The 19,293-nt window shown below is 33.4% G+C and overlaps 1 protein-coding gene across 3 annotated transcripts; it reads right to left on the reverse strand.

Moving 5' to 3' along the window:
• Positions 1-6,600: 6,600 nt before the first annotated feature.
• On the reverse strand, positions 6,601-9,024 carry LOC130746712 (uncharacterized). 3 transcript variants are annotated; one of them, XM_057599419.1, is made up of 3 exons: positions 8,680-9,024; positions 8,443-8,533; positions 6,601-6,863 (listed from the first exon to the last, which is right to left on the reverse strand). In XM_057599419.1, exons 1-3 carry the CDS (start codon positions 8,820-8,822, stop codon positions 6,792-6,794), a joined length of 306 nt encoding a protein of 101 aa, XP_057455402.1. In that variant the 5' UTR covers positions 8,823-9,024; the 3' UTR covers positions 6,601-6,791. The 3 variants fall into 3 exon arrangements, with proteins under 3 accessions (XP_057455402.1, XP_057455401.1, XP_057455400.1); XM_057599418.1 differs by having other exon boundaries at positions 6,601-7,005; XM_057599417.1 differs by having other exon boundaries at positions 6,601-7,023.
• Between the last annotated feature and the right edge of the window lie 10,269 nt (positions 9,025-19,293).

Below are 19,293 nucleotides of genomic sequence, written 5' to 3' on the forward strand. Positions count from 1 at the left end.
AGTTTGAGTTTGAGTTTTGCCTGTTACTGTAATAATTAATGGATTTGGGTTTGGTATTAGTTAAATCCGTGCCCATACCCGCCCGAACCCAAACTCAAAGATACCCGAAACATAAAATTACAAAAAAATCCTCATATATATATATATATATATATATAAACTTTGTTATTAGTGTTTGATGATTAATTGTACTTTTGTATGTTTGAGAAAGTAAGCTCTAAACTATTGTTGTCTCACTTTGGTGATGGATGAGGATGATGAATAGTATTTTATTTCTTTCAATGAATTTAACTTTTTTTTTAATGAAAGAAGATTTCGAATCGAGTTGTGGGACGGGTTGCTATTTCACGTAAGTAATGTGTTTGGGTTTGAGTTTCGGGTAAATTCGAAACCCAATGGGTTTGGGCATGTATTTCATTTTATCGCTTATAAGGGTTTGTGTTTGGGTTCTGAAATTTGGGTTTGGGTTCGATAATTGTAAAACCTGTGTCCGATCCTACCTGTTGCCATCCCTATATTTGTGCCTATTTTTTTGTGAATGCACCTCTATGTAAAATAATGATAAGAATTAACTACAGGACTAGTTGTATTTTGACTTCCTAAAATTGAATTTATAATTAGTTTTAGTTGAGTTCTGTTTATTGGATTTTGACTATTGGCCCATTTATATTTAATATAAATAAATATATATATACACACACATTAAAATGATAAGAAGTAATTAAATAATATATTGATTAACTTTTCAAATGTTACCAAATATACATATCTTTTTTTGAAATCACCAAAGGCATATCTTGATGTCCTCTAAATATTTTTTTTTTTGAAATTCCTCTAAAATGGAACTATAATTAAGTGGGTATTTATCATTAATTGAATTTTATTTACTATATGACAACTATACACAATTTTTGTGTGAATAGAGCTCTATATATGAAAACGAAGTAATTAAATAGTAGTATATTGATTACCTAAAAAAGAGAAATATATTTAAGTGGATATTTATTTATTATTTAATTTTTTTATTGTAAGACAACTTTATGCCTTCTTTTTGTGAATACATCAATATGGAACTATAATTAAGTTGGTATTTATTTGTTAATTGAATTCTTTTTATTGTATAACAGTTATAGGCCCATTTTTATGAATAAAAAAGTATGTAAGACTTTAAGAAATGATTAAATAATTTCCTCATTGCCTAAAAATGTACGATAATGAAGTTGGTATTTATTTTAATTGAATTCGGCTTATCGTATGACAATTGACAACTACATGGCCTTGTTTTTGTGAATACATTTATATGTATTAATCAAAAGAGAAATAACGAGAAATTATATTGGATTCGTATAAAATCAAACTACAATTGAGTGTGTTTTTTTATTTTTAATTCAATTATAGTTATTGTATGAAAAATATATGCCTATTTTTCGTGAATACATATTTGTATTAAATCGGTAAGAAATAATTAAATAGTAACTTAATTTCCAAAAAGTATAACTATAATTAAGTGAGTATTTATTTTTTATTTGAATTCTATTTATTGTCTGACAAATATATGTCCAAAGAAGATAATTTCTGAAAATCAATTTGCCTTCACACGAGGACGACAAATTTCTGAATGTATCTTTATTGCTTCGGAAGTGATGGATTTGTTGAACAAAAGGGAGGGAGGGGGCTTCCTTCTCAAATTAGATTTTGCCAAGGCTTACGATAGTGTGGAATGGAAGTTCCTCTTGGATACCATGGAAGCAATGAACTTTGGACCAAAATGGCTAAGTTGGATCAGATGTTGTATCACGACAGCCTCAATTTCCATTCTCGTGAATGGATCCCCCTCGGACTTCTTCGCCATTGAGAGGGGATTAAGACAAGGTGATCCGCTTTCGCCCCTACTCTTCAACATTTGTGTGAATGGTTTGTTGTGCATGCTTAATCAATTGCTAGGGGATCAGTTGTTTAGTGGCGTTCGAATTGGAGATGATATTGCTCTAAATCATCTCCAATTCGCGGATGACACGCTATTCTTCTGTGAGAATGATGGAGATCAGCTACAAAGATTATGCTATACTCTTTTTGCATTTATGTATGCTGCCGGGCTAAAACTGAATATGAGGAAATCATTGCTCATTGGTTGTAACATGGAGGCATCTATGGTGGAAAGAGAGGCACTTGTTTACGGATGGTCAATAGGGTCCTTACCAATTACCTACCTTGGGGCTCCTTTAGGAGGCAACCCGAGGAGGGTGACCTTTTGGGAACCAATGCTCGATAAGCTGAGGAAGAAGGGGCGGTCCTACAATGCCAAGTATATGTCGTTGAGTGGGAGGCTGGTCCTGTTGAAAGCAGCACTGAACTCAATTCCTATCTTTTGGTTTGCCATATTTCGTGCACCGGTGAGCATAATTGGGGAGGTCGAAAAAATATACAGAGAGAAAAGTAACGTGGATACCATGGGAACTAATATGCAGAGCCAAAGCATTGGGTGGTTTGGACTTGGGCTACATTGGATGGAAAAATAGGGCCTTACTAATCAAGTGGGCTTGGAAATATGGTACAGAGCCAAAGAGTCTGTGGAGGAGAGTTATCTCAGCGAAATATGAATTGAATAATAGAGACCTATTGTTACACCTAGCAATGGAAGAGGGAAGAAATTGGTCTGAAATCATGAGAGACATCATTGGGGTGCTGAAAGAGGACTCTATGCTAGCTAAGGGGTGGAAGGAGCATGTGTTATGCAAGGTGGGAAATGGTGAGAATACACGGTTCTGGCTAGACTCGTGGGCTAGCATAAGGCCCCTATGGCAGAGCTTTCCCCGGCTATACGCAATGAGCACACAGAAGAACAGGACAATTGCAGAGATGGGTCTGTTCCTGAGGGGCTCTTGGAGATGGGACCTTAATTTCAGACGACAATTTTTTGACTGGGAAAAAGAGTTGTATGATGAATTTGAATCATTCATTAATGCAATTTACCCATCTGCTAGGGAACATGATTCGCTGATTTGGTGTCTGAACCCAAATGGACTCTTCACAGTGAAAGAGTTGTGTAAGTGGGTTGAAGAAAATCTGCATCATGAGGCAGAATTCACAGTTTCAGAGCAAGCTAGAAAGGTAGTCCCCCCAAAGGTAAGTCTTCTCTTCTGGCAAGCATGCCATAACAAAATTGCTTCAAAACAAAACCTTATAAAGAGAAGAGTGCTAGGCGCGAATGAGGGACTATGTGAGAGCTGTAGCGACAGTTTGGAAACTGGGAATCATCTCTTCCTCACATGCAAAAGGGTAAGGCTACTATGGTATCATACTAGGATTAAGACCCGTGCGATGCACGGGGCCTTAATACGTGATTTTATTTGGTTTTCTGACTTGAATTTTATAAACAACTAATTGAGCATACGTTGTTGAATAGCTCAAAATTCGTGTACTTTTATTGAAACCAATGTCAGTTAATTAAAATATATGGCAGTCCTACACCATTATTTGTGCAGAGAAACACATCCACTGCAAAAAAAAAGCTTCATTTATACACCCTCCAGTCACATATATAAGCAAAAAAAAACATTTTTGGTTCATTCATTTAATGAATACCCAAGGGCCCTGTATTGTGAACACAAAATTTCCTGGCGCCTTTGTTATATACACTATGCATACAAATAGATGAATCAAACATGATGCTCCATGAAGGACAATAAGTTGATGAAGGCATGATAATATTTTTTTTATTACAACAGAAGATTTCATTAATTAATAACAGTAGGAATACATAATTCTGCAGCTAAGACAGTTTAGACCAAGAGGACCATCCTCAATCCACATATTATTTTGCATACTATAAGCTAATTTAGACATACAATCTGCATCCGGATTACATTGACGTTTTACATGACACATAGTTAAACAGAAAACCAGAAGCCAACATCCTGCAATCCTCCATGATTGAGCCAGCATAGGATTTGGGTAATGTTCTTGCTGTCCATATCTGATGTAGCAGTAGACAATCAGTCTCTAACACTAGAGATTGGAAACCCAACATCCTGCACAATTCCATTGACCATTTCATACAAGCTGCCTCTGCTACAAGGGGATCCAGAGAGGGACCTGCATAATAGGATGCTGCTACCAGAAGAGAACCATCTTCATCCCTGGCAACAAAACCATAACCAACACCCCTCTCATCCATACAAGCAGCGTCAAAATTAACTTTTAAAATGCCTGAAGTAGGATGCTGCCATCTAACATTCGATGCACCTCTACTCTCCTCATTATGAATTGTATCAATAGGTGATCCCATAGAAACAGATATTGTACAAAATTGCATGTTGATGATCTTAATCAAGTGAAACAGTCACAATATTGTAGGAATATAATAGAACATACACTTCTTCTAAGCGGAGGAAAGTGCAATATTGTTTATTTGCAGATGCAGTATCTCGAGTCATAAATGAAAAATCGTCTTTGAAAGACTATACTATAAACTTGAAATGCTGTGTGTGAGATTAATCAATGCATCCCAGGAATCATTTTTGTACAACTCAATATTTAGAAATGAGACAAGTTAATTTACTTAGCAAATGTATGTAAATATAACTGGGTGTTATATGGAGCCACAATAATGAACCAGGATGTGCAAATAAATTAGAAGAGAAGGGAGAAATCATATTTTGTTATAAATGATGAGCAAGAAAATTGAGAGCACTTTTGTGATCACATTCAGCCCCTTCAAGCAACCTAGTGATCAATACTAAACAATTGAATAGTAAATTGTAAATTTCATTTCTTCTTTTTAAAGAAGGTGAATCTAATTATAAGGAAACTCTTAAGTAAGCATTAGATGATAATTTTTGGGTTGCGTATTTCTATTTCATGAAATTTTTAGATGAAGACATCCAATATACTGATATGAAAATGTAAATCTATAATCTAATGTTAGTTTGAATAGTTGATTATCTATGCAGTGCAGAAAAAATCACTCAGAGGAAGAATGAAAGACTACCTCAACATGAGATTGCTGAGTGCTAGAAATTTGAGAGCAACCCTCTTGAAATAATAGTAAATCAATATGAATCCATCACATTGAAACTTATATGCAAATAAAACAAAGTAAAATATCATTATTCTTCCATTCGGTTAATTAGAAAACAGTATATTACAAATGGGCAATGCATTTCAACTTTAAAAGATGGAGTCAGATCATTTGATTTTCCTCCACTTAAAGAACAAACTTGTATCAACAAAGGAAAAAATAATCAAAAGCTGAAAGCAAAATCAAGAAAACACAAAATGATTAAAGAACAATTACAAGATCTTTCATTAGTTCAAGTGATAATACATGACCAGTAGGTACAATTACATTAGTAGGCATAACCCTTATAACATCGTTTCAACAGTTTGCTAAAGAAGAGCCTTCCAACAGTTTGCTAAGAAATTTGACCGGATCAAACAAACACAATAGGACAATGAATTATAGGAATGCATGACCGTTCTTCTAAATGTTTAATTCGTAAATAAGCAAATTAAATATTTCACACAACTAAAAAAACTACTAATGGAATTGGATGCACAACCCATATATATCTGCCATATTGGGAGAAACTCAACAGATCAGATCAAGCACAATACATTTGTAAGTTGTCATGTGATCATTAAATTGTTTTAATCTTGACCGTTCATGATTAGATCTGATGGTCATGATTTATTCTCATGTTCTCACATAAAAACATCATTCTCATATGATACATCTTCTATATTCAAAATTGTACAATTAATATGCAAATATTTTCCCCAGTATTTTAAATCCAAATGTATTTTCATGTATGACCCTGCCAATTATAATACCTCAATGCTTCATGTTAGCAAAACTAATCAGAAAACTATATATATATATATATATTTCGTTGCTTTATAGGAGAGTAAACAACATAACCAAATCATAAGTAACTTTTACTCAAGACAAGATGGGTTAAAAGAACACAAGGCATAAAATGACCCAACATATGTAAACTAAGTGGCAAAGTTTTAGTCTAATGAGTTAGTAATTTTTCAAATGCTACCAAAGTCAAGATGAGACATCTCCTAATCCTAATTAAACTACATTGCAAATTTATCCTCCTACTGTTCGGAAATTGTTTTTTGGAAACTCCTTTGGAGCTACAAAAGCTCTCTTCACAAAAACCCGTCTTTACTGTAAAAAAAGGGGACAGGGCATATTCTAATATTCCACTCATAAGTGCAATTAGTTTTAAGATAGGTGAAATGTTTGACCGTAAGGAATGTGCAAATGTTTAACAATTGTGAGAGTAGTACATCTTCCTTACCTCTCATATGTCTTTTTTTTGTTTGGAAAATCAGTGCAATAATGATAAATCTCAAGAAGCCAGTGTAATTTTGCCCAAATTTTAATGTTCCACTCATATATATATGCCTTTTAATACAGAAATCAGTTACTAATTCCTGGGATTCTTTTGTCCTGGATTTCTAAAGCAATTGGGATATCAGATGTGCAGAATTATTAGCTTTTCTCCCAATTTGTCTTGAAGGAAACAAATTGAAACCGCTTTCCTAAATCAAGACATTCTACAAAGCTAACACACGAACTGATAGACATCCTTGTAAGCAATGATTTCACTGACTCACTGTCAAATTATAACACAGTCTATTGATAATTCAAAGCTACATCACAAACTCCGGAAATTTAAGACAAAAAGGTTAATAGAAAAAAAATAAAAAGAGAAAGCCATAAGCTATTCTATCTATCTCTCTAAGGAAAAAAAGTAATTACATGAGTATTGGCTGTATCATATGTGCAATCCTTTGGAAGAGAAACAGATTGGAAAAGCAGTTTCAGATCTTCTTGTCAGTAATCTCACCTGAAAAGGCATTGAACATGCACTTAGATCCCAAAATTTGAACTTCCTGGAGATCAATCACACCCTTGAACCGACCTCCCACACAACAATGTCCCCCACATTTGTTCCAAATGACATATTGAATGTCAAATGGCAAATGAACCTGAAATAAAGAACACTTCTAAAAAATTCATCATAGTAATGATTCCCAAAATCCCAAATGGACCAAAAATAAAGGCCAACGCTTTGACTTTAGTTTAGGTTTAAAAAAAGGATTGTGTGGAACTTATGTAATATTCACAACATCAGTTTGCATACAATCAAAAGTGGGAATTCATGACATGTTCCATTAACATGAGCCCCAAACAGCTCCTAGTACTATTCACAACCCAAGCAAGAAATAAGATGAAAACTTCCAAAGCTTCTTACTTGCAATATCTCAAAAATACAAACCCCCACTCTTTTCTAAATTCTAATTTCAATCAATCCATCAGAGCATCAGAGCAGATATGTGGGACCAAATTTTATAATAAATGCAGAAAAACTCTAGAACTTCTAAGAGGACAACACTAAAAACACCCTGCGCCAAGCTAGTCAGTGATACTCGTAGCCCTGACCCGCAAATCTCGCTGAAATTCATATTGATCTAAAAAATTCTAAACTCTCTTAGTTTGAGATTGCAGGTTACTTATAGGATGCAAACTGACAGAAAAATTGTTGCAGGTCACTCTAAATGCCTAATGTTGAAGAATTTCACCAAAATTGATCTTTACTTTCAAACTGAGTTGTACTAATTCCTGTAAAAGGAACGAACAATGTTCAGAGCAGAAACAGTCAAGTAAAAGCAATGGACCATTTGCAGAATAAGACATTGGGGAAATCAAACAATATCTAGAGAAAAAGGCCAACACAAAAAGATTGTTGCTTTTTTTAAAGAACATTGAGCATTTGCTATGATACATAAGGTTTCATATACATGTTGAAGAATGACAGTAACTCCACCAAGTAGTAACTTTTGAGAAAGCAGAAGAAAGAAAGAAAAAAAAATCAGAAGAAAAAAGATCCATTTTATTTATAGCAAATAAAAGCTTGAGAATAATGCAACTCAAGTAGAATTATATCAATGACCCCTCACTAACATCAAGCCACCAAAATCAAATCAAGCTACAGGTTAAATAACCCCACCAGTCCATAATATAATTGTGTTTCTTTATGTCATAGGATGCTCCATCAATTTAACTTAAAAAGATAGATCCTAACATGACAATCTTCTCTACCAAACAAAGATTAAATCCCTTCAACGATCTCTGCTATTTCTGAAAACATTAAATTTTCCCTAGCACTTGGCCAACACATTTGTGTACATTTTCATTAGGGATTCAGGGTCAAAACAATTTGGTCAACTCCCACAAACAGCATGGAGCATAACATAACAGCTGAAACCATTGACTACACCACTCAGATTCAAGTAAATATCTGCCTCGTTTGGCGAATTAGCAAGAAAAAAATTGATTGAAAGCATATTAATTAGGAAAATAGGTATAAATGGCGGTGAAGACAGAATACATAACAAAGAAGGTGAAATCAAAAGGTCCCTTACCAGAATGAGCGAAAGTGACAGAGCTGGAAAAATCAAATCCCCCAAATCCAGAACAATCCTACTTGCAAAGAGTGACAGAGAGTCATCGAATCTGGATGAACAGACAATGGATGAAGAACCAAGCAACAATGGGTTCAATTTATAAGCACTAAAAGGCTATGTATTTAGGTAATATATAGAACATAGAATAGAGAATAGGAAATTCAATAGTATTGGGAGTGTATCAAATCAACCAACCTGTAAAGAAGTATGAAGAGATGGCTTTGTGATCTAGAGTTTAGGCACACATCCTGGAAAGCAGAATCCACAGCTGGATTTTGAAATAGGGCGTAGGTCATAGAGATAGACGAACTATGGAGGATTGCACGCGCGTAGGTCATAGAGATAGATGAACTATGGAGGATTGAATCGTGCAGGGGAATAGGCGAACTTTCGAATGGTATAGCTTCCAGGTGTATGTGAAAATCCAACCATGGTGATACAGGAAGGAAGAAGCAGAGCAGGCTATTGCTAGGATAGCACAGAGATAGGTAGAAGAAGACGATTCACGGAAGTAAGGTGATAGGGTTCATATCTGCTAACCCTAGTTGAACGGTTAATTGACATCAAAGAATAACTATGAAATAGAAGATTCTTGAAAGGGAAGGTGTATGCTGGTCTATGCCACGTTCTCTGGTTGAGATGGCTCAAGAATGGCCAAATTTGGTACACAAAACCGATCACAAAATCTGGGAATTAATTCCACTAGCTCTGGTTTGGTCAATATGGAACGCCAGAAATGCAAAAATCTTCAGGGGAAAGGATTGGAACTCCAATGAAGTGTGGGATGATCATATGCTTAAACTATCATGGTGGGTAAAGAGCTTGTGGAGTGACTGCCCGTTCGACTCTTTTCACATTATACAGAACATTGGAGACATCAGATTGGCTGCAAAGACAAAACCTCCTAGAGCTTGGTCCTGGTCACCGCCATCATTAGGACTACTTAAATACAATGTCGATGGAGCTTCCAAAGGGAACCCGGGCCCAAGTGGAGTGGGAGGGATTCTGTGGAACGAAAACAAGAGGATCTTAGGCTTCTTCTCCCTCAAAGCCGGTCATGGATGGGCTTTCGAAGCAGAGATAAGGGCGATTTTGAATGCTCTACTCTTCTGCCAGGAATTTCTCTTTAGGAACATCATCATTGAAAGCGACTCCACAGTCGCAGTGGGCTGGATTGCTACAAGGGAAAGGAGGCCGTGGAGGCTTATAAATGAGCTAAACCACATAGACTTCTTGATGGAAGAGGTGAACTGTGTTGAAGTTAAACATATCTTCAGAGAAGGGAATGTGGAGGCAAACATCTTAGCAAAGACTGGTTGCAACCGCGAGGATCCGTTGTGGATTTGTGTTGATGAAACTGTCGAGATGACAGAGTTACATGTTGAGGATATAGGAGTTAACAATGAGTAATAAGGGTTGTATTAACGTAGCTATTGACCATTTATATGGTACATAAGACCGTGTTGGTACTATTAAGTAATGGGTTCCTCACTGTGTTGGTGGTATTGTTGTAACTTGGGTCATCTAATCAGATTGTCTGAGTGATGTCCTCACTAGGGAGAGGTTGTTCCCTAGACCCTTTCACTATTGAATTGGAAATATCCTTTCAGCTTTCAAAAAATATATATATATATGTCCAATTTTTTGGGAATATAGCTATGTATGTTAAAATACTAATAAGTAAATAAATATCTTAATTTTTTGAAAAATGGAACTGTAATCATGTGGGTATTTATTTTAAAATCAACTCTATATGCCTATATTAAAACGAAAATGTTTCCCAATGCCTAAAACTAATTACTACAACTAGTGAGATAACTCGTGCGCTGCACGAAATTTTATGTTGAAATTTTTTAATAGATAAATTAATTTTTTTATATATGTAATTTTTAAATTATAAATAAGTTAATCGTGTATAAGTCAACCGTTTAATAATATATGAAGAAAAAATGGAATAAATAAATGAAATTGTGTTGTATAGTCAAACATTTCCAAAAACCCCCCTTAAACACTATATTTAAAGTAGTTGTCTGTTGTTTGCTCGACTCATCCAATATACAAAGTTTAAGACCAGTTCTTGAGAAACCCTTGGGAGAGCTACATATAACTGACCATGAGTGAAGACGGGCCTCGAAAGGAAGAGTCTAACCTGAGACAATGTTTGTCCTTGACTTTTGTTAATGACAAATTTGGAATCTGAATGAACCAGTCTTCACATTTCAATTAAATTCCTTCTATACTACAGTTTGAAACTGTCTTCTTCTAAATTTAATTGCAAATTTGGAATCAGAAAGAACCAAGTCCATTATTGAAATGTACAGTTTTTCATTAGCATATGTTCTCGTGATAACAGTTGCACCAATAACACGTTCACCAAGTTCATCCACAATTAACCTGGTTTCATTGCATAAACCTGCTGCTTGGTCTATATTTCTCAAAACCGTGATTTAAGTACCAACTTTCAATAATAGTTTATGGTTTGGGGTTCCTGAACTTTTAGTATCGTTCAAAAATTATGTGTTAACCCATCACCTCGGATTTCAGAATTCTCATCATATCGAAAGGTAGAGTCGAAGCTCAAATATTCATGTTCTGGTGCAACAATATTGCTCTATCTTGAAAGAATTGCGGGTCTTTCATTTTGTTCGTAAAGTCAGGAACTCGTGCAAAGCACGACGTATAATTCTGAATATATTAAAATTTGTTTTTAATATATTCATTATTTTTTATATAAATGATAAATAAACACATATATAATTCTATGTTTAATTAAGATGATTATGATATAAAAATTGAATATATAATAAATTGCATGATTTTTATTTTTTTTATTTCGTTTTTTCCATATCTAAATAATTCTACACAATTTATAACATATAAAAGATGTGATATTTTTTGGTACATCGGACTGATAAATTGCACCATCCAGGAAGTGATCTCTGGACCTCTCCCACTTAACCCGTAAAATTATAATAAAATTTGTTCTTTTCTTATTTTTTAATTGAAAATATTTTAATGTAAACGTTCTTCCCCACCAGATTCTATATTCACAATCAAATTGCAATGCTTTTGTATATCTACTCCTAAAAATATTTAAAAAGTCTAGAAAAAAGGTTAAAAATTATATTAAAACATTTTCTATTAGTTTCATCTTGAAGATATTGAAGGTATTTTCATGCTAAATGTTCTTCATGGTATCAACTTTTTGATATGTAAGCTAAACATCAACAAATATAGACTATATATTTTCAATCTCTCTTCTCTCTCTCTCTCTCTCTCTCTCTCTCTCTCTCTCTCTCTCTCTCTCTTCTCTCTCTCTCTCTCTCTCTCTCTCTCTCTCTCTCTCTCTCTCTCTCTCTCTCTCTCTCTCTCTCTCTCTCTCTCTCTCTCTCTCTCTCTCTCTCTCTCTCTCTCTCTCTCTCTCTCTCTCTCTCTCTCTCTCTCTCTCTCTCTCTCTCTCTCTCTCTCTCTCTCTCTCTCGTGTGACTAATATTTAGATCAAAACTTCATATTTTTTATATATTTATTTCTAAACTTATGAAGAAAAAAAATTACATTAATTTTTTTTTATTATTTTTACTTGGAAATATATTAATGTAAACGTTCTTTCCCGTGGAATCCCTATTTTCAATGTATTTATAAATCTACTCTTAAGATTATTTCAAAAGTATGGAAAAAGTAGTTGTTATTATTTTCCAATTGAAACGCTTGTATTATTAGCTGCCACAATTTAATTCCCCGTGAGAGCTCTATATTCACAATCAAATTAAAATGTGTTTGTATATTTAATCTTAAATCATTTAAAAAGTATGAGAAAAGTACTGAAATTATAATAAAACATTTTCAATTAGTTTCAACTGGAAATCATTTTCATGTAAAATGTTTCTCATGTAGGAGCTTTTTACTATATAATTAATAAATATTTTCTACAATTCCTCGTGGGAGTCTTATATTCACAATCAAATTATAATGCTTATGTATATCTACTCTTAACTAATTTAAAAACTATGGGAAAGGTACTAAAATTAAAACAAAACATTTTCTATTAGTTTTAACTTGAAAGAATTTTAATGCAAAATGTTCCTCCCGTATGAGTTTTTTTTAATATGTAACTTAAACATAAATAAATATAAGTTATATATGTTCATTTATTCTGATTCCTGACAAAATTTCATATTTTTATATATATATTTACGTTTAAACTTATGAAAAAAATTCTAAAATTATATCAAAATTTATTGTTTGTTATTTTCAACTTGGAAATATTTTGATATAAATGTTCTTCCCCGTTAAATCTCAATTTTGACAATTAAATTAAAGTAGTTCTATAAAAGTAATAAAATTATACTAAAACATTTTCTATTAGTTTCAACTTGAAATTATTTTCATGCAAAATGTTCCTCCCCGTAAGAAGTTTTTACAATATAACTTAAATATAAAAAATATTGACGATATATGTTAATTTATTCTAATCCGCATATCATAAATTCTTAGTATCAAAATTTTGTATTTTTATATACATATTTACTTTTAAACTTATGAAATAAAATATGAATTTATATTAAAATGCTCAAAATTGATCCTATGTTATATTAGGTAGTAGTTAACAAATTCCCCGAGATAAGTGAGAGTAGTTGACTATATTCAATGAGTTGACATTTAATTTTTTTTTGTTCATTCCAGAGTTTAAAATGATGATATAAGTCTCAATTCTACGTTCAAAAAATTTACAATTACAAAGGGTCTTGCCCACCTTTTTTTTTTTTGTATAAACATCTAGTACCCGCTCACCCTTTGGGTCTTGCCCTTAAATCTACAAAACAAATTTTTTCAGAACAAATTAAAATAATTGTTAATGATAACAACCTTTACCATTAACATAGCACCGAGTTTTGTACAACTTTTAATTCCATTTTGTTTTCAAAAGATTGACTTGCCAAAAAATTAGTTACACTAATAAATTTAGTGTGTTCAACTTCATTCCCTTTTCAAGATCTAGAAGAGTGAAGAATAATGAAAGAAAAATAGTATATATTCAGTAAAAAAACCAACACTTATTATATTTTTACCGTTTAGATGTCCATTGGTCTCATTACATGATTTAGAAGAGTAAAAAATAATGAAAAGAACAATAATATATATTCAATAATATATAATGAAATATCTACATTGTGCTTCTCATTAATGAGCCTCATGGCAGCTGAGCTATTTCAATTTCAAAGGTAAAAAGCAATCATCGTTAAGCACGAACGAACTCAGCCGTACGGAGAGACCCATAGAAATATGTCCAGAGCTTGTTCGTCGTCGGAGTTAGCCTAGGCCTTGCGCACGGGTTATCGCTGGAAGGGCGAGGGTCGTCGTCACCGTACCGGGAGGTGACGATTGCGTGTGGGGGAATGGTAAGAGGGTCGAATTTGATAGAATAGGGATTGTGAGAGAAGGGGAAGTGACCGAAGAGATTGGAATCAGAGGAAGAGAAGAGAGATGAAGGTGAAGGTGACGAAGGTGAGGGTGTGGTGGCAGGGGCGGACCCACAGCCAGCCCAGGGGGTTCAATTGAACCCCCTGAAAAGAAAACAATTCTCACTTACCCCCCTATAATATTTTTTTTGAACCCCCTGAGAATTTGGATTTGCACCCTGACCCCAACTCCTCTCTCTCTCTCACGCCCTTCACTCTCATTCTCTGATTTCTCTCACACGATACACCACAAGCACTCTCACCTAGGTCTGGCCGTCATCAACGCGCACCACCACCGGCCACCACCACGCCGGCCGCCGCACCACCAGACCAGTCCAGCCGTCCCACTCCCTCTGGCTCTGCGGTTCTACATACTAAAGGTATGACTGATTTCCCTAACCCTAAATGGCAAAACTGATTTCCTTTCTCTTCTCTTTTCTCAAGCTTGATTTCCCTAATTGATTTCCTTTCTTTCTCTTCTCCTTTCTCAAGCTTGATTTCCCTAAATTGATTTCCTTTCTCTTCTCCTATCCCTAAACTTATTCAATTATTCTCTTCCATGTTTCTACAAAGTTTATCATTAGGCTGGTAATAATTTTGTAGTAACCCTCGACATTGAGTGTGATGCACAGTGGGAGTCTACAACTACAAATGCTTAATTGACATTTTTATTGGAAATATTGAAGTCTTTATATCACAAAAAGAAGGAAATTATAGGTTCTTCTCCATTGCTAGCTCTTTAACAAGGAACAATTAACTCTGCTTAAGCTCTTCTGTGATTTCTTTGAAGCTACTGCACTATGCCTATTTGAATCATGTCTGTTCTGTGAAGTTTCTAAATTAATGTGTGCATTGTGGCTCTATCAGTAGGGGAATGCTGCTGCCAACATCCTGCTTTTTGTGACTACTACTTTTCCTATGCTTTTGTTGTTCGTAGTACACACCTGGTACTATGTGGTGGGTGTATTGAAGGAGGGTTTTTATTAGTTTGTGTTGCTGCTGTGGGGATAGTGGATTGGATTGGGATTTTTCGCTGAGGCACAATCAATTAGAATTTTTATGGGTTTCTTCTAGAGTGCCATTTAAAATCTGCAACCAGCATTGAAGTAGCAAGTGTAGCAAAGCAGAGCAAATGTGTCTGTGTCATATTATAGGATCTAGATTGAATTGAATTGATAATATCATCTATTGTGGTGGCTTAAATCTGCACCTGTATTCATTTTTAACATAATTTTTGGCTTTCAATGATTTCCTCATACATGAATTCTTTGGTTGCACTCATAATTACTACAGGTGAAGAGTTCCTGAGTTGGTGAAGATTAAAATGAACTCTCTTAGTCTAGTTTGCCGTGATGTCTGTGATTTAAAATGCTTCCAAAGTTAAACCTGTTGAACCAGCATGCTTTAGTTTGCTTAATGTTTTTTTATGTGGTGTTATTATACAATAATTGAGGCAAAAGTGGCTTAGCTACCATGTACCTACATATCTCTCAACTCTCATGAAATGGTGGTAATCGCAGTGAGACTGCAGTTTGAACACCCCCACCTCACCCTCCCTTTGAGACTGCAGTTTGATCATTTGATATTGTGAAATCCATTTGTTATGACATACTTTGTAGTTTGTAGCTCAAGATTGTGATTTTGAAGACTAAGTGGAATTCAATATTGTGATTTTTACCGATGTGTTTATTTAAATTTTTTGAACCCCCTGACCCTGGGGTCCTGGATCCGCCACTGTGTGGTGGTGTATAAGAGAATGAATTGGACGCTGGTGATGCCAGCCATTGCCCTTTATTTTCTTCTTCCTGCTTCAGTTCAACTTTGGCGCATCTCGTTGTTATCCAAAACTGATTTGCTCACTTTTTATTAGGAAGAGAGAAAGCATATATTATTGATTTAATTTTTTTAAGTCTTTTTTTTTAACTCATTTTTAAGTCATCAATATGACTAAACAAAAGTCATCAATGTGGGCAAAAAAAGAAACTTCTATTATTAAGATGCACGAAAAAAAATATTACAATAATAAGACTCGAAAATTGTACATGCATAGTAAGGAATAAAAGATGATTATCTCATACAAAACCTAAACAATGTGACTACCATTGTAAACTTTCAAACCAATGGTTCGGTACATAATATTTGAAAAATTAAAACAACAAAAGTCGCCTTCACGGACGTGCATGAGGTAACAAAAATCCTTCCAATCAGCTCCAAGTCTGATTTCACCGCTTTTGGTTGACACAAGATTGCAGTAAACATCTTTGCGAATTTGTGTGCGCAATATAATCGGGGCTGACCCAAATTCCAAGAGGAATGGAGCAATGGTGGATGGAAAGGCCCGTTATAAATAATGGATTATCATTATTAGTCAACCAACAATCAAAAGGACGAAATCTTTAAAATAAAAACATAGAGAGGCGATAAATATTGAAAGGGAGATTTGAACTTACGAACTGGACTCCCGAAGCCTCATAAGCCGAAAGTTTGACAACAATTTCAGGAAGTTTTACCGCTACCAGTTTTTGATATAGAAGGAATGTCTCTATTGTCAGTAAAAGGAACTAAAGAACAAAGAAAAATAATATTTTTAGGATTTGTGACAACAGACCAACCGTGGTACTTAATCTCGCCTAAAGTTTCAGTATAAATAGAGATATTAAATGTGACTTTTCTTATTTGACAAAAAAGAAACCAACAATTATTATTGAAATTATAAAATGAACGGGGGCCAGCCCATCCATCGGTTATTGCAGCAAAACCATCATGAACTTCGTACTTCAACACTAAGGTTTTTCCTAGAGGGTCAACAATGTACCATGTCCTAGCAGTATGAAGTTTAAGCCTCATGACATCATATTCACTAACCAAACCAAAGTCCTGCAAATTAAAACGAAAACTTTAATTATATCGCAGACAATACAAAATATATAATATCATTTCATAAAAAAAAGGTAAAGAATAGACCTTGCCCATATGATGTAGAACAACAAAGTTCTGCATCTCCATGATCAAAACAAATATAATGAAGGAAAAAAAAGAATAGTACGGGGAATGTATTTTTATGGTGTTTGAAATGTTAAGAGCATGTGGATTTATATAGCATGAGAAAGGCGGGATTTTTTAAAATGAAAAATTTAAATTTGAATTTTTGATGGAGATTTTTTGTAGACTCTTCGTGTAAGTAATAAAATTCAATGAATAAATTAGTTTTCAAGTCTGAATTTGAAAATTAGTTTTCAAGTCTAAATTAGTTAATTCTTCGGGTAAGTAATAAAATTCAATGAATAAATTAGTTTTGAAGTTAAACGGTACACGTTATTATTAATTCAAAACGTTGATTAATTTCAGGAGCAATGATGATTCTTTTTTCCTTGAAAATTTCTAATCATTGAATTATTACTTAATGATGATTCATTTTTCCTTTTTCATATTGTAATGGTTAATTAACATTAGTTAATTTCAGGAGCAATGCAGGGTGATTAAACGTGTAACTAATAAAATTCAAGAAATAAATGAAACCGTGTGGAAAAATTAAAAAGGAAAAACAGCTGGTATTTTAATAATGGTTTTAACCGCTTTGACTTGAAAATACTCTGAAGATATCAACATTTATGGTATTTGAAATTAAGGAAAATATTTATGGAAAAACTTTGAATGTCAACTTTAAATTTATTCAGTGATTTTAAAAAGATGAATCAGATTTGAGGCTAATTAAGGAGCAATATGACCACAGATTTAGAAAATACATTAAAGTAAAACATTAGTTAATTTAGAGCAATCCAGGGTGATTAAACGTGTAACTAAATGAAACTGTGTGGCAAAATAAAAAAGAAAAACAGCTGGTATCTTAATGAAATTAAGGAGAACATATATGGCGAATGAAATTAAGGAAAATATTTATGCTAAAACTTTGACTGTCAACTTTTGAATTCAATCGTTTCCAACTGTTATTTCCATATGATTTATTAATTAATTAATTAATGGATTGATTAATTTATTAATTTATTTAATTATTGATTTATTGATTCATAAAATTCGACCAATGAAAATTAAACAATGTGGACCAATCAAACGATGCCATTTGGAAATTCAATGGCAACCACCAATAGAATGCAAACATGTGGAAATTATGTAGCAATGTGACCCACTTTGGTGGATGAGCTTTATATATTATTAAGATATTGTAACGGTTAATTAACATTAGTTAATTTCAGGTGCAATCGAGGGTGATTAAACGTGTAGCTAATAAAATTCAAGAAATAAATGAAACCGTGTGAAAAAATTAAAAAGGAAAAACAGTTGGTATTTTAATAATGTTATTAATCGCTTTGACTTGAAAATACTCATAAGGTATCAACATTTATGGTATTTGAAATTAAGGAAAATATTTATGGAAAAACTTTGAATGTCAACTTTAAATTTATTTAATGATTTCGAAAAGATGAATCAGATTTGGGGCTAATTAAGGAGCAATATGACCACAGATTTGAAAAATACATGAAAGTAAAACATTAGTTAATTTCAGGAGCAATCCAGGGTGATTAAACGTGTAACTAATAAAATTCAAGAAATAAATGAAACCGTGTGGAAAAATTAAAAAGAAAAAACATCTGGTATTTTAATAATGGTTTTAACCGCTTTGACTTGAAAATACTCTGAAGATATCAACATTTATAGTATTTGAAATTAAGAAAAATATTTATGGAAAAACTTTGAATGTCAACTTTAAATTTATTCAGTGATTTCGAAAAGATGAATCAGATTTGAGGCTAATTAAGGAGCAATATGACCACAGATTTGGAAAATACATTAAATTAAAACATTAGTTAATTTCAGGAGCAATCCAGGGTGATTAAACGTGTAACTAAATGAAACCGTGTGGCAAAATAAAAAAGAAAAAATAGCTGGTATCTTAATGAAATTAAGGAGAACATTTATGGCGAATGAAATTAAGGAAAATATTTATGCTAAAACTTTGACTGTCAACTTTTGAATTCAATCGTTTCCAACAGGTTGTTATTTCCATATGATTTATTAATTAATTAATTAATGGATTGATTAATTTATTTAATTATTGATTTATTGATTCATTAAATTCGACCAATGAAAATTAAACAATGTGGACCAATCAAACGATGCCATTTGGAAATTCAATGGCAACCACCAATAGAATGCAAACATGTGGAAATTATGTAGCAATGTGACCCACTTTGGTGGATGAGCTTTATATATTATTAAGATATTGTAACGGTTAATTAACATTAGTTAATTTCAGGTGCAATCCAGGGTGATTAAACGTGTAACTAATAAAATTCAAGAAATAAATGAAACCGTGTGAAAAAATTAAAAA

This window comes from Lotus japonicus, chromosome 3, assembly GCF_012489685.1.
Source record: "Lotus japonicus ecotype B-129 chromosome 3, LjGifu_v1.2".
NCBI classification, from domain to species: domain Eukaryota; kingdom Viridiplantae; phylum Streptophyta; class Magnoliopsida; order Fabales; family Fabaceae; genus Lotus; species Lotus japonicus.